The sequence below is a fragment of the Aspergillus costaricaensis genome, assembly GCF_003184835.1.
Source record: "Aspergillus costaricaensis CBS 115574 unplaced genomic scaffold BO79scaffold_21, whole genome shotgun sequence".
Classification (NCBI taxonomy): Eukaryota; Fungi; Ascomycota; class Eurotiomycetes; order Eurotiales; family Aspergillaceae; genus Aspergillus; species Aspergillus costaricensis.
This window is the reverse complement of record NW_020291821.1, coordinates 631,311-644,606: the sequence shown is the minus strand read 5'-3', so window position 1 is coordinate 644,606 and position 13,296 is coordinate 631,311. Positions and strand designations below refer to the sequence as shown.

Genomic DNA, 13,296 nt, shown 5'->3' with positions numbered 1-13,296 from the left:
TTCTCTTCTTGCGTCAGCCTGCAGGTCGATCCCCTTATTATCCCGTATTAGTTTCCTTTCCTACTTTTTCTTTTTTTCGAGCCAGCCTGCTGAAATTGCGAACGGTTTTGTGGGTTGGTGATATTCTGTGTTTTGCTTGCTTTCTTTCCCCCTTTTTTTTTTGCACATTGAACTACCAAGCGTTTAGACTTGAGGATGCTTGTGGACCATGACTCGGTTATGAGAATACGATGGTCCTCTCCGGAGATGGTGTTGTTTTCTCTGAGTTTGCATCGAGGACGAGTTATTGCGTGTATTGCTGCGATCGATCAGTATCCCTATGCTTTGTACACAGACGACTGCAGATGGGTTATGGACGAGACCGGAGGTCAATAATAATGAAAATGGTTGCCAACACATGTGCCATGTAGTGATCAAGAGTAGTAGTAGATGTACTTGTAGTCTAGATGGTAATGTAGTGAAGGAGCCAAGAACGTCGGCGAAATGAAGCTCCGCAACGCCAGGTGGCCCGTTCCGCATCGGGGCCGAGCAAGCAACTCCCCCGAGTCTCCAGTGCTCATCTTCACTGTCAGCTCCTCCCCCCTCTCTTACTTATCGGAAGCTTGAGCACAGAGTCGCCATGCGCCTCTCACTGTTCACTCCTACTCATCTCTCTCACACAACATGAAGAACTGGTGGCTGTGGCGTTTCCTGCCGTTGGCGCTTCGTGAGTCTCACTGTGGAGCTTAGCCGCATCACGCGATAGCTACTGACCTCCAAGCACCACTTTCCAGTGCTTCTGCAGGCGCTTGCGGTTGAACATAATGGACAGCCCGACAAACAAGAACCCTTAACAGATGTCGTTCCTGAATCATATGCACATGCTGAGTCCTCGAGCGGGCCCGAGAGCTCTAACAGCCTACCGGGACACGGTGAGCAGCCCTGTGCATGACGCCAGCGCACTCATCCTTGCTAACAACTGAATTCTTGATGTACCAATAGAACACGTCCAAAATGCCCTTAGAATCCTCCGAGAAAGCAAAATCCCCATAGTCACTCACGAGAAACCGTCCGGTCTACTGGGATACACTTGGCATTACGCCCAGGAAGCCTTCCGGATCCTATTCATGAATGGACCGCAGCCGGATGGGACACACAAGCAGAAACTCGATCCAAATGTTGCAAAGGCTGCGAACGAACTCAAGATTGCGGCGCAGGAGGACCAAAACCCCGATGCAATCTTCCTCCTAGCGGAAATGAACTTCTACGGCAACTTCACCCACCCGAGAGACTTCAAGCAGGCTTTCCATTGGTACCAGACCTTGGCGTCGTCGACTGGAAACGGTACGGCACAATATATGCTTGGGTTCATGTATGCAACGGGTGTTGGGGGTGCTGTGGAGCGCGACCAGGCCAAGGCCCTGTTATACCACACCTTTGCGGCCGAAGCGGGCAATACGAAGTCGGAAATGACCCTCGCATATCGCTACCACGCTGGAATCGGGGCTCCTAGAGATTGCGACCAAGCGACTTATTACTACAAGAAGGTGGCCGACAAGGCTATTGATTACTACCGATCTGGACCGCCTGGTGGCAATAGCATGATCCGCGAGTCCTACCGTTGGGCGGACGAAGAGGGTGGTGTTTATGGTGAAGGCGCCAGTGTATCGACACCTGCGCGCGATGGAACGCATTCGAGCACGGAAGCCAGCCTGGAAGACGTCTTGGAGTACTTGGATTTGATGTCGAGAAAGGGCGAACTGAAGGCTACTTTCAGCCTGGGCAAGATGCACTATGAAGGGGGCCGCGGCTTGCCTAGAAATTTCCGCAAGTCGATGAATTACTTCAGACAGGTCACCAAGCGGTACTGGAATAAAGACGGGTCGGTGAACCCCAACCATCCTGTTGGTGTTGAGAAGCTGGCTTCGAAAGCAGCAGGCCATATTGGCATGATGTACCTGCGGGGCGAGGGGGTGGAACAGAACTTTGCAACTGCCCAGACTTGGTTTAGGCGTGGACTCGCGAACGGTGATGCGCTCTGCCAGCATGAGCTCGGACTGATGTACCTGCATGGCTATGGCGTCACACCAGACGCCTTCAGAGCTGCATCATACTTCAAGGCTGCGGCCGAGCAGGACTTCCCGGCCGCCGAAACGAGACTGGGTGCCTTGTTTTTGGACCAAGGGGATGTCCAGACCGCCACCCGCTATTTCGAACTCGCTGCGCGCTGGGGCTGGATGGAGGCCTTCTACTACCTTGCAGAACTGTCCAACAATGGGGTTGGGCGGAAACGACACTGCGGAATGGCCGCGTCTTACTACAAGATGGTCGCCGAACGGGCGGAAGTCATCCATTCATCCTTCGAGGAAGCGAACACCGCATATGAGAACGGAGACAAGGAACGGGCATTCATCCCGGCGCTGATGGCTGCGGAGCAGGGCTACGAGCATGCGCAGTCCAATGTTGCGTTCCTGCTGGATGAGCAGCGGTCTTTGTTCGCCATTGATACCATCCTTCCAGGAGCCAAGAAGAGCAGACCAGCTCTGCTGCGGAATGCGGCGCTGGCTCTCATCTACTGGACTCGCTCCGCCAAACAGGCGAACATCGACTCCTTGCTCAAGATGGGCGATTACTACCTAACGGGCATGGGCATTACTGCGGATGCGGAGAAGGCCTCGACCTGCTACCACACCGCAGCCGAGGTGCACTACAGCGCACAGGCGTACTGGAACCTGGGATGGATGCATGAGAATGGTGTTGCCGTGGACCAAGACTTCCACATGGCCAAGCGATACTACGATCTCGCGCTGGAGACTAGCTCCGAGGCGTATCTGCCCGTGAAGCTCAGTCTGCTTAAACTGCGGATGCGGGGATACTGGAACTGGCTAACGAACGGAGACATTAATCCCATCCAGGAGGAAGAAGGTAAGCAACCCCAACGTCATTCCCGCTGAGAAGATCCGAACAGCCACACTTACACACCAACGCAGAAGTGAGATCGCATCGAACCCTGAAGGAATTCATCGCTACTTTTATCCAGAACAACGAGGAAGAAGAGGCCGCCTTCCGCGCACAGATGTACAAACAGGACGAGGAGGACGAACTCATGTCGAGCAATCGCCTGGACGACCACCGCGAAGACGGCTACTACGACGAGCTGGAGCTCGATATCGATGATAGCTTTCTGGAGGGATTGCTCATTCTCAGTCTTGCCGCGACGCTGCTTGTCCTCGTGTATATGAGACAGCAGCGCAACCGCCAGCGTCAGAACGACAACGGCGGCGCGAATGCGGCGGCAGGAGGCAATGCCAACAATGATCGGGGAATGTTTCCTCGCCCGGGCGAGCCGGGATTCAATGATTGGCTTGCTGGGGCGGTAGGTCATTAATGATATAGAATTGTGCTTTTCGCAGTAATGTATATGCTTGATTTAGCTTAAGTACACGAATGATACCTTCCTAGTTAGTTACCATCTACCGAGTATGTAGAGAATTGACTGAGTATCTTATCTTATCAGCTGACTCGTCTTATCGATAAGCATATTTACTTTCCACTTCATACTTCTTCAAGTTCATACTTACACCATCCCACAATCCATCCCAATTGCATACCAATACCTCGCTCAGCCATTGAACCTCTTGAACCCAAGAAACCAGACTATGAGAAAGACACACACAATGAACCCAAACCAAACACCAACCCCCAATCCCAAACGCCGCCGTCTAAACACGAGCACCATATCAACACCCTCATCAACGCTCACTAAACCATTCAAATCGCCTCTGCGCAGACCAGCCCCAGAACCAGCATCAGCATCAGCCCCAGATACTACCACCACCGCAACTACCACAAACACACCCTCTTCATCTTCCAAAGACACAACACCCGCCACCCCCAAACCCAACCCCTCATCTTTCACCACCCCAATCCCCAAACCCACCCCCAAAAATACCCCTACCCCCAAAGAAAAGCAAAAGAAAAAAGCAGAAAAAGAAGAAGACCCCACCTTCTCTACCCTCCGCACCACCCACCGGCACCTCCAATCCCGACTCCTCTCTCTCCGCACCGAACTAGAAACAGTTACTCAGGCCCATCGCATCGAGGGATCCCACCGCGATGAGGAACTAGAGAAGTTGATTGTCAAGTGGAGGGGTGTGGGGCAAAGGGTTGCGGAGGGGGTGTTTGAGGGGGCGAGGGAGAGGGTAGTGAGGATGGGGGGTGTGAGGGGGTGGAAGGGGATGGAACGGAATAGGAGTGAGGGGGGTGGTGGGTGGTGGGGGGATGGTGATAATGATAATGGGCATGATCATGAGGAGAGGGGTGGGAGTAAGGAGAAGGTTTGTCTTAACTATCCTTTTTCTTTTCTGCTTGGTTGGTGTTTTGTGGATTGGATATGTGCTGATATTATATATGTGGTAGGATGAGGAAGAAGATGAGGAAGAGGAGGAAGAGTTCACGATCGGGATGATGTTGAAGACGATGGGGATTGATTTCAAGGTTATTGGGTTTGATGGGGAGGGGCAGAGGTGGGTGTGATTCTACTGGGTCAATTGTATTGATGTGGATGTGGTGGAGATGCTATTGATGTGATTGCTGTATGTCTATATATCTGGGAGAGCAGCCTACTTGCTAGGCCGATGATGAAAAGCCAGCTATAATATGAATAAAACAAGCAAGTGATCAATTTATGCTAACGCTATACTGCAAATACTCCCTATCGTAACCGCAATTTGCAAACTCCTAACTCAAAATACCATCCTGGCCCATACATATTTTCTCAGCCTGTTTCACGCCATCCCGTATCGTAACTGCTCTGTAGAAAAGTCCATAACACAAAATGAACAAAGAAAAGAAAGGAAGCTCTATCCAGACAGTCTTCCTCAACATTAGATGATGTCCATGCCATCAATATCATCACCATCAATGTCCTCCATATTGTCAGCAATAGCACCGCTCAGGGCCAATTGGGAAGGCTTCGGATCCTTATTTTCTCCGAAAGCTCCAACCATCTCCAGCTCGGGCCCGGCAATAATACGACCCTCAGTGTCGACTACCTCGCACAAATCGATCAAACTCTGCCGGCTTAGAGACTTGAAGCCATCGGTCCGAACAACACGTCCCCAATTGGCAAGGCAGAATTGAGCGGCACGACGCATCAGCCACTCTTCGTTCGTGCGCCCTGCACGCTCCCAGATGATTGCAGCGTTCTCTACATCCAATTCGCGGCTAAGGCGATTGACGCAAAGTAAACGCAACTTAGGCATGTCGTACAAATTCGCCATGACGAGCATTCCCGCAACGTCGATGATATCGGAACAAAACTCCAAATGACCGGCGATGCTATCTGTATACAGATAGTAGATAAACGCACGCACAACTGAGTACGGCTCGGGGATGTGCATCCTGTTTGCATGGTATTCAGCCATTTGAGCCGAATAAAGCCTTTTGAAGTGGGGCCATCGCAGCTGCAGAATGATCCGGTGCACATGAATCGGAGGCGAAGTAGGCGTGTTGGGGGAGAGGAAGGCTGGCTCCGACTGTGAAGTGGGGGTATCTGCCTCATCGTCCGAGTCTACATGATCGTCTGGATTAGCGGTAATGATAAAGTCTGCACCGCTACCGGACTCTGGTGATTGATCAAACGCTGCCGAAAGGTCTGCTCCTAAACCGGACAAAGAGCCCATCCCTGTTGGTTCGGAAAGCGACGTTCGGCTTTGACTGGGCGAAAAGGCAGACAGCTCGTTTCCCAGCAAGCCGTATCTCTCAAGGTCAATGCAGAGTACCTCGCTCATGTTATTCTCATCACTATTTCCGGGAGTGGCACCGGTGTCGAGGCTACTACCAAGAAGCCACGCTTTGGTACCGTCAGCGTTCACAGTGCAATAATGCCATCTAAAGCCCGGCTTGAAGATTTCCTGCCCGTCAGCCAACCGCTGCCAACGTAAAGCGTCCAGATCCAGTGATGACAGGTTGCACTCATAGGTACGCACTGTCTCGGACGGAGTAATCAGATCCAGGAGCACCCCAGATGCATAGGCCTGGAAGTGAGTGCCAGAGAACAGTGCAGGAACGTGAGGGCCGGACTTGAACCGAAGACAAGAAATGGCGCCCGGAGCGATCGGTTTCCGACGATTGCCATTGCGAACTTGAACACTCCCGGAATTCGCTGCATAGCTGCCGGACCGGCCCGAAAGCTGCTGCGGGGGGCTACTAAACATAGCGTCTGGACTATAAGTAATCCTGCTGGTTGGCGCTGGGGAATCCACGGTACCTTGTGAAGTTGCCGTTCCAAGAGACGGAATGCCTTTGAGATCCAGCCACCAGATATCCGTTGTACGTTCCATGTCAGGATCGAGCCCTCCAAAGATCCAGAGGCGGCCGCCCCAAACCCAGGCGATGTGGTCGAAACGAGCCGTGAATCTCCAGGTGCGAGACCAGGTCCAGGTTTTCAGGTCCAGATATGACAAGTCGTCGAGAATCACATTGTTCTCTCCGGTTACTCCTCCCATGATGAAAAGCTTCTCATCGTGGATGACGGCAGCATGGCGAGCCCTTCCTCGGGGGATCGGTCCATGGATTTCCGGCTGAGTCCAGGTAGAGGTTGAGATGTCCAGGATGACAACGTCAGATAGATGATCGCGGTGTTCATTTTCTCCACCAAAAACAATCAACTTATCACCTTGGTAGAGGGTAGCCGTATGACCTACAACGATTGAGAGTCTGAATTAGTACGATTTGCGTTTCCTTATCGTAAGTATTCAAAAATGTGGGGAAACTAACCCATGCGGACACCGGGAATGTCACCATAGTTATCAACCAGTTCCCACCGAAGAGTATTGAGATTCAGACGCAAGACGTGGTTGTAAACTATTTTAGCAAGTAAGAAGCATTAGTATTAGACTTGAACGATGAACAGTATGAGAAATAAGTATATGCACCTTCATCCGTGTACTGATCAAAGCCGCCGAAAGCGTAGATCTGGTCATTATTGCAATACGTCACCGAAGCATTGACCAAGCAGGCTGGCACATGGCCTTGTGCCTTGCGGATGCTTGGGCGGTAATCCGCGCCACTACGGCGACCATCACTGGGACTAGGTGGCATGAGGAATGTGGACGCCGGTCTCTGAAGGGTGGAGGAGAGGGGAGTCATCGGGTTAGGAGTCCTGGACGACCCGGTCCAACGCGGTGGGTCAGCGTGGAACGGCGAAAGGGGCGACGAAGCGTTACTATTCCTGGCGGTAGTGGAGGATAGCCGCGCCATTAGGGTCCGACAGTAAAGACGGGCCCAGGGGGTCAGAAAAGGAGGATAACCGAAGGGCAAAGATGGTGAATCAAAAGATAAATCAGTAGTAACACACACTCTCCTCACATACTGATGCTGATCGCAGTGACCCCACGTCTCTTGTCAGCGGCAAGAGGGAAAAAAAGGAAAATGAAAAGGGGAGAAACGGCAAGCGCCAAGCCGATCGTCGCCGAAAAGGGAAGAGCCGCATGTCAGGTGGCAATCTAACCTAAACGGGACTAGGGCAGCCGTACCTCCAGTAACCGGCGTTGCCATGGGTGAGCAGAACTATATCCTTTATTTACTCCCTTTTCCTCCTTCACCCCCGTCCCCTCCTCTTCCTCCTCTTCATCATCTTCCTTGTTCTTTGCCATTTATCTGCTACTAATTGCATACCATATTGCGTGGGATTGGTATTCCCTGCCTGCATTCAATACTACTGTATCGCAGTTAGGTCTTCTTCGTCCCTGTGACCAAGCCAGCGTGACTGGGATTGGCCCTGCAAACGGACCTTGAAGGCTGTTCTCTCTCGATACCCTCCCCTATTTCTCGAAAATTAAATATATATCAGCATGGCTACACCTACAGTTTCGACTCCCGTGAAGACTCACCATGGGATCTTCTCCACTAAGACGGCTGGTGGCCGCATGCCCCTTACGCCTTCACCACGCACTCGCGCAGGAAGTGTGACGTCAAACCACTCCTCCCCATTCACACCTCCCTGTGGTGCTCAAGAATCGGGCAAGGAGCATGGAAAGTCTGTCTATGGTGGTAACCTCTCTTCATACTTCGCCAAGTCTGTCTCGAGGACAGCCCGCAACTACCGCGAATCCCCCAAGTCCAACATCGCCCGTGCTCGCACGCGCAAGTCTCCCAGACACCTTGAGCTGGGTGTATCAGAATGGGCCTTGACTGGCACTGGTCCTTCATCACAGACTCCTACCAAAGAGCGCCTGCGGAAAGAGGTCGTGAGGAAGGAGGTGACCAAGGAAGTGGCCAGGAAAGAACCGCCGAAGAAGGAGGCTATCAAGAAGGAGGTGTCGAGGAAGGAAGCACCTAGGAAGGAGATCACCACTCGGACTACGAGGTCAGGAAAGACAACCGTTCGCATTCCCCACAACGCAGGTGACAGATTCATCCCGAACCGTACTGCCAGTGAGGGACTTGTGACTGCTGGTACAGCCAAGCCAGAGGAAAGCCAACGACCAAAGACCAGTAGCAGCGATGGATCCTCCGTCCTTGCCAATGCCGCGAGTGCTTTCGACATTGGTGGCCGCGGAACAGATGAAGACATCACTGCAGCTCTGGAAAGCCTTGGACTCGAGGATAACGAGCCAACGACCTCATACACCAAGCCAGCACCGGATGCTGTTGCGTACGAGTCATCTTTGGCAGATGCCTGTGGTGTCAATCTGAATACTCGTATCCTGGCCTTCAAGCCGCCACCCCCAGAGTCTTCCAAGCCCATTGATCTGCGCGCTCAGTACAACCGCCCTCTCAAGCCCGCCAAATCTCAGTCCGCTCAGTTCCGCCGACGTGTCCAAACCGCTCCTGAGCGTGTCCTGGACGCCCCTGGTCTCCTCGACGATTACTACCTCAATCTGCTGGATTGGAGCTCTGGAAACCAGGTTGCAATTGGCCTGGAGCGCAATGTTTACGTGTGGTCTGCCGACTCAGGGTCGGTCAGCTGCCTGCTGGAGACTGCACCTGACACCTACGTGAGCAGTGTAAAGTGGAGTGGTGATGGCGCCTATGTCGGTGTCGGTCTCGGAACTGGTGAAGTCCAAATCTGGGATGTCGAGGAAGGAACCAAGCTGCGCAGTATGTTTGGCCATGACTCGCGTGTAGGTGTCATGGGCTGGTCGAAGCACACATTGTCTACCGGTGCCCGCAGTGGTCTGGTATTCAACCACGATGTTCGCATCGCACAGCACAAGGTTGCCGAGCTGGTCTCGCACACCTCTGAAGTCTGTGGCCTGGAGTGGAGACCCGATGGTGCTCAGCTCGCCACCGGTGGTAACGATAATCTGGTTAATATCTGGGATGCTCGCTCTCTCAGCGCGCCCAAGTTCACCAAGACCAACCATCGTGCTGCCGTTAAGGCCCTCAGTTGGTGCCCCTGGCAGTTGAACCTACTTGCCACCGGTGGAGGTTCTTATGACCGTCACATCCACTTCTGGAACACTACTACTGGTGCTCGTACGAACAGCATCGACACCGGCTCCCAGGTCACCAGCTTGAGATGGAGCAACCACTACCGCGAGATTGTCAGCTCGAGTGGATTCCCCGACAACTCGCTGAGCATCTGGAGTTATCCCACTCTGGTCCGGAACGTCGAGATTCCTGCCCACGAGACCCGTGTGTTGCACAGCTGCCTTAGCCCAGATGGGCAACTCCTGGCCACCGCAGCCGCTGACGAGAGTCTGAAGTTCTGGAAGATCTTCGAGCGCAAGCCTGGAACCAGCGCTGCGGCCTCTCGGGAGGGTGGTGTTGGTAGCAAGGCTCAGATGACCAAATCCATGACCATTCGGTAAACTGGTTGGTCATCAGCAATTTCTTCTCGTCTTGTTATTTTTTCTTCTTCGATGACTATATTTCGGGTTCGGTATCGTAGACCGGTTTTGTCTAGATATCATTGGTTCTATCGGTGTTCAGTACATTGGGGGCACATATCCGGATTCATGGGATGGAAGGGGTGTTATTGGTAATTGGCGTTTGTATCTAGGTTTGACCGTATAATAGCTGTCAGGATTCTTGTATAGAAAGTCGCATACTCATAACTGCTCGTCTTTTCGCTCCTGCGTCTTAGAAGGGATAGAAGCTGGCCAGCACATAGTCAACCAGGGCTATGCGGCTAGTCCTTCAGAAAAATTCCGACTGGAAGGGCAAGTCAGAATCATTCAACAGCAGATCCCACTGCAGGCCGTCCATTTCCGGCGCCACATTGAAGAGATCAGACCACAGCTGACCCCAGCTATTCCTCCTTGCTCCGCTCCACATTGGGTCCTCGTCTTCATGACCAGAGCCCGGCATGCTGTCCGTCAAAGGAAGATGTCCGCTAGCCGCCGCACTTGTCATGTTCTCATCCACCCCGACAGGCCGGGACTGTGACGGAGCAGCGCTCGACATCGTCCCACCCGATCCTGAAGCCACAGCAATACTATCGTTTCTCACAGGCGACCTTGCCTGTTGCGGCACTTCCCTCTGAGATTCCTGAAGAATAGACAACAACGTCTGCGTATTCTTCCGAATAGCCTCCATAAGCGAAGCCGACTCATTCTGCGATTTCTCCAGTACATGGATAACATCCAACACTTCTTGCTTGCGGGTATCTGCGCCCGGAGCGGTAGGCTTCATAGAGACGTCCGTGGCCAGGACCATGGCGGCGAAGAAAACGTGGTTCATAACAAGGCTGTAATCGGAGGGGTTGAAGCCGGCGAGAACGCCTGTGTCTTTTAGCGTGCGGCGAAGGTCGAGGACCGTTTGGGCGGAGCGGATGCAGGTCAGTCGGGAGTAGGCGTATCTGGGGTTCGTTAGGCCTTCGCGGTGGTAGGGGCGGTGCAGGCGGCACAGGCGGACGTGGAAGCTTAGATGGGCGACGGTTCGTTGCCAGGCGAGGTAGGGTCGTTGTTGGGTTATCTCTTGGCTTTTTTGGATGCTGGCAGGGTCGTTTTGGAGGAAGGTTGGGAGGGATTGGACGAAGGTGTGGAATTTATGGTCGATTTCGAGGAGGGTTTTGTAGTCGGGTTGGGAGGATTCAAGAAGGGTCATTCCTAGGGTGTCGATGATTTCGCGGCATAGTTCTGCGTACTGGATTCTGAAGATGAAAACGGACATGGAGGTTGGGACTGAGAGGGGGAAGCTGTATGCTGGTCCTGTGGGGGTTAAGGATTCGTCGTCGATGTTGCTGGGATGGTTTACTTTCATTTGATTTGGGTGGATGAGGTAGGTGCCTTCTTGTGGGCTTTGCGAGAATGCGGTGATCCTATGGTTGTTAGTGGCATTGAGAAGGTTATGAGGATGGGGAAGGTGATTGTTACCAGTCAGAGGAAACGAGGTGCCACCATGCTCGTCTCTGTACCTCGACCTCGATGGCATTGTATCCCGAACGCTTTCTTTCGTCTTGCTTCTGAGCTGTGTCTAGCAGATGGATTTGCATCGATCGGGCCATGCATATTGCGTCGATCCTGAGTGTTTGGGCTTTGTGGGAATACCAATCCGCATGGAAGAGAACGCGCGACAAGGCACTAATGGCTCCAAGAGCAGTTGTCGATGGCGGTATTGGCTTGATCGGGTTGTCGATTATACAGAGAGCTAAACGCGCGTATGTGGTGAAGGCTGCTTTGGCTTCTGCCTCTGTTGCGCTGAGCAACTGCAGAAGTTCTGGGGTTGCAACCAGAACAGCCCCAGCGAAGATACTGAAGAACAGTACCAAGACAGTGGGGCTTGGCTCCTCGCCCTCGAGTATACCCCTGTATGTTTCATCTAATAGTTCTTTTGTGGATGGGATATGGAAGACCCCGAATGTTGGCTGAATGACTATGTTGAAGTGGTCTAATAGTTGGCGAGCCTGGGTCCATGGGGGAAGACACCTGGATATGCTCTTCGTATCACGCATGCAGTCATAGAGATCAGCAATGCGTCTTTGTAATGAAGATAGGGGTAATAATGTTAGCGGAGTGACACATCCATTGCTCGAGCCTCGTGCCTAAGGAATGTTCAGCTCGCGAAAGCAAGAGTTTGTAGGAAATACATACACCACTTGTGACCAAGCCCTGGTTTGTGTTGATGCCCTGGGCACCAGTATCTTTACCAGGCGGATCTAGATCTGCATTAGTTTGAGGCTCTTGGATAACCATCCAGGTTGAGTGTCATCTCTGGTGAGCATTCGGGACGATCCCAGGCCCGTGACGACGATTCTAACACGCTAGTTATAACTCACCCCGGGGAATATGAATTCGATCGAAGACTGCCTCTTCTAGCCTTGCGACCCGACTCAAGATATCATTCGTATCTCTTTCCAATGATGTCAGTAAGAATTACAATGACACTCCCAAATTCTGGGACCCACTCACGCAGCAGTTGTAGTCTGGCTATAGGTGGGTGGTATAGTTGGTGCAGGCTGTTGTGTGGAGACCGACGCAGCAGTGGGCTGATTGCCAGATAGATAAGCTCCCCGCAGTTCGTCCGAACTATCCGATGGACCCTGACCTGTATACTCGCAAGGTACCTTTCTCAGAACGCAATTCGAACAAGGTTGGGTACGATCACAGCGCAGCTTCTTCGCTCGACAAAAGCGGCAGGAGAGGGGCGGTCGAGACCATCGTTGCACCATGGCCTCCGGTACGGCGTCATTTTTCCGTTTCATATCTTATCGCCGGCAACATTAGGTTAATGCTATAGCAATCTAGATGGCTGGAGAACAATATGAAGTGGAGAAGACGAACGGTCAAGGTTCGGCTGTCAAAACTCCACCCGCGCCTTGCCGAGATCGGGTAAGCTCCGCCGGGCAGGTTTGGGGGAGAACCCTAACTGGTTGCCTGATAGGGACTCAGAATCTACAGCTTTCCAATTCATCTAGACTAGATGTAACAGAAGACCACGAGGATGCAGGCTCTGTATATATCTGACTATATTTTGCTCTGTCGCTCATCTGTTTGCCTTCTGCTCGTGTACGTTACAATCCTCGCGTGTCTTCTTAGTGACCAAAAAATAAGATTGCTCCTAGTTAGAGAGATGGGCCTGTACATCCAAGTTAATTAGGGACTATAGTACTACGAGTAGACTATATGGTAGTTGTAAGTCATAATGGCTGACAGGGTCAATGCTTTTAAGCTAATAGATTAGCACGCCTCACTACAATTCAAGTACTTCCAACGGAGTTATAACGGTTTCTAGAGCATGGGGTTAGTTTGTCAATTATATCTTCTGTACGCGTGCTGACATCCATTGGGATACTAGTTGGCACTAACAATCGATTTGACCCATAGAGTACCATTTCGTCTGTTTCGTGACTGCTACCTCTTTTGGCGA

General features: G+C 52.2%; 5 protein-coding genes across 5 annotated transcripts; 3 read left to right on the top strand and 2 right to left on the bottom strand.

Moving 5' to 3' along the window:
* The first annotated feature begins 586 nt into the window (after positions 1 to 586).
* BO79DRAFT_197641 (ubiquitin ligase complex subunit HRD3) lies at positions 587 to 3,433 on the top strand. The gene is made up of 4 exons (XM_025681282.1): positions 587 to 706; positions 774 to 911; positions 982 to 2,904; positions 2,970 to 3,433. The coding sequence occupies exons 1-4, from the start codon at positions 664 to 666 to the stop codon at positions 3,365 to 3,367; spliced, it is 2,502 nt and encodes an 833-aa protein (XP_025538318.1). The 5' UTR covers positions 587 to 663; the 3' UTR covers positions 3,368 to 3,433.
* Positions 3,434 to 3,656: 223 nt separating this feature from the next.
* On the top strand, positions 3,657 to 4,515 carry BO79DRAFT_256530 (putative DNA repair protein Dds20/Mei5; the record flags this gene model as incomplete). Its single annotated transcript, XM_025686197.1, has 2 exons — positions 3,657 to 4,316; positions 4,399 to 4,515. 2 exons carry the CDS (start codon positions 3,657 to 3,659, stop codon positions 4,513 to 4,515), a joined length of 777 nt encoding a protein of 258 aa, XP_025538317.1.
* A 350-nt stretch (positions 4,516 to 4,865) lies between these two features.
* On the bottom strand, positions 4,866 to 7,131 carry BO79DRAFT_151115 (Kelch motif domain protein; the record flags this gene model as incomplete). Its single annotated transcript, XM_025678638.1, has 3 exons — positions 4,866 to 6,682; positions 6,760 to 6,846; positions 6,918 to 7,131. 3 exons carry the CDS (start codon positions 7,129 to 7,131, stop codon positions 4,866 to 4,868), a joined length of 2,118 nt encoding a protein of 705 aa, XP_025538316.1.
* Positions 7,132 to 7,618: 487 nt separating this feature from the next.
* BO79DRAFT_209860 (WD40 repeat domain-containing protein) lies at positions 7,619 to 9,995 on the top strand. Its single transcript, XM_025682687.1, has one exon. The coding sequence runs from the start codon at positions 7,836 to 7,838 to the stop codon at positions 9,795 to 9,797; it is 1,962 nt and encodes a 653-aa protein (XP_025538315.1). The 5' UTR covers positions 7,619 to 7,835; the 3' UTR covers positions 9,798 to 9,995.
* A 21-nt stretch (positions 9,996 to 10,016) lies between these two features.
* BO79DRAFT_197631 (uncharacterized protein) lies at positions 10,017 to 12,631 on the bottom strand (the record flags this gene model as incomplete). The annotated part of the gene is made up of 4 exons (XM_025681281.1): positions 10,017 to 11,248; positions 11,304 to 11,906; positions 12,202 to 12,279; positions 12,339 to 12,631. 4 exons carry the CDS (start codon positions 12,629 to 12,631, stop codon positions 10,126 to 10,128), a joined length of 2,097 nt encoding a protein of 698 aa, XP_025538314.1. The 3' UTR covers positions 10,017 to 10,125.
* Between the last annotated feature and the right edge of the window lie 665 nt (positions 12,632 to 13,296).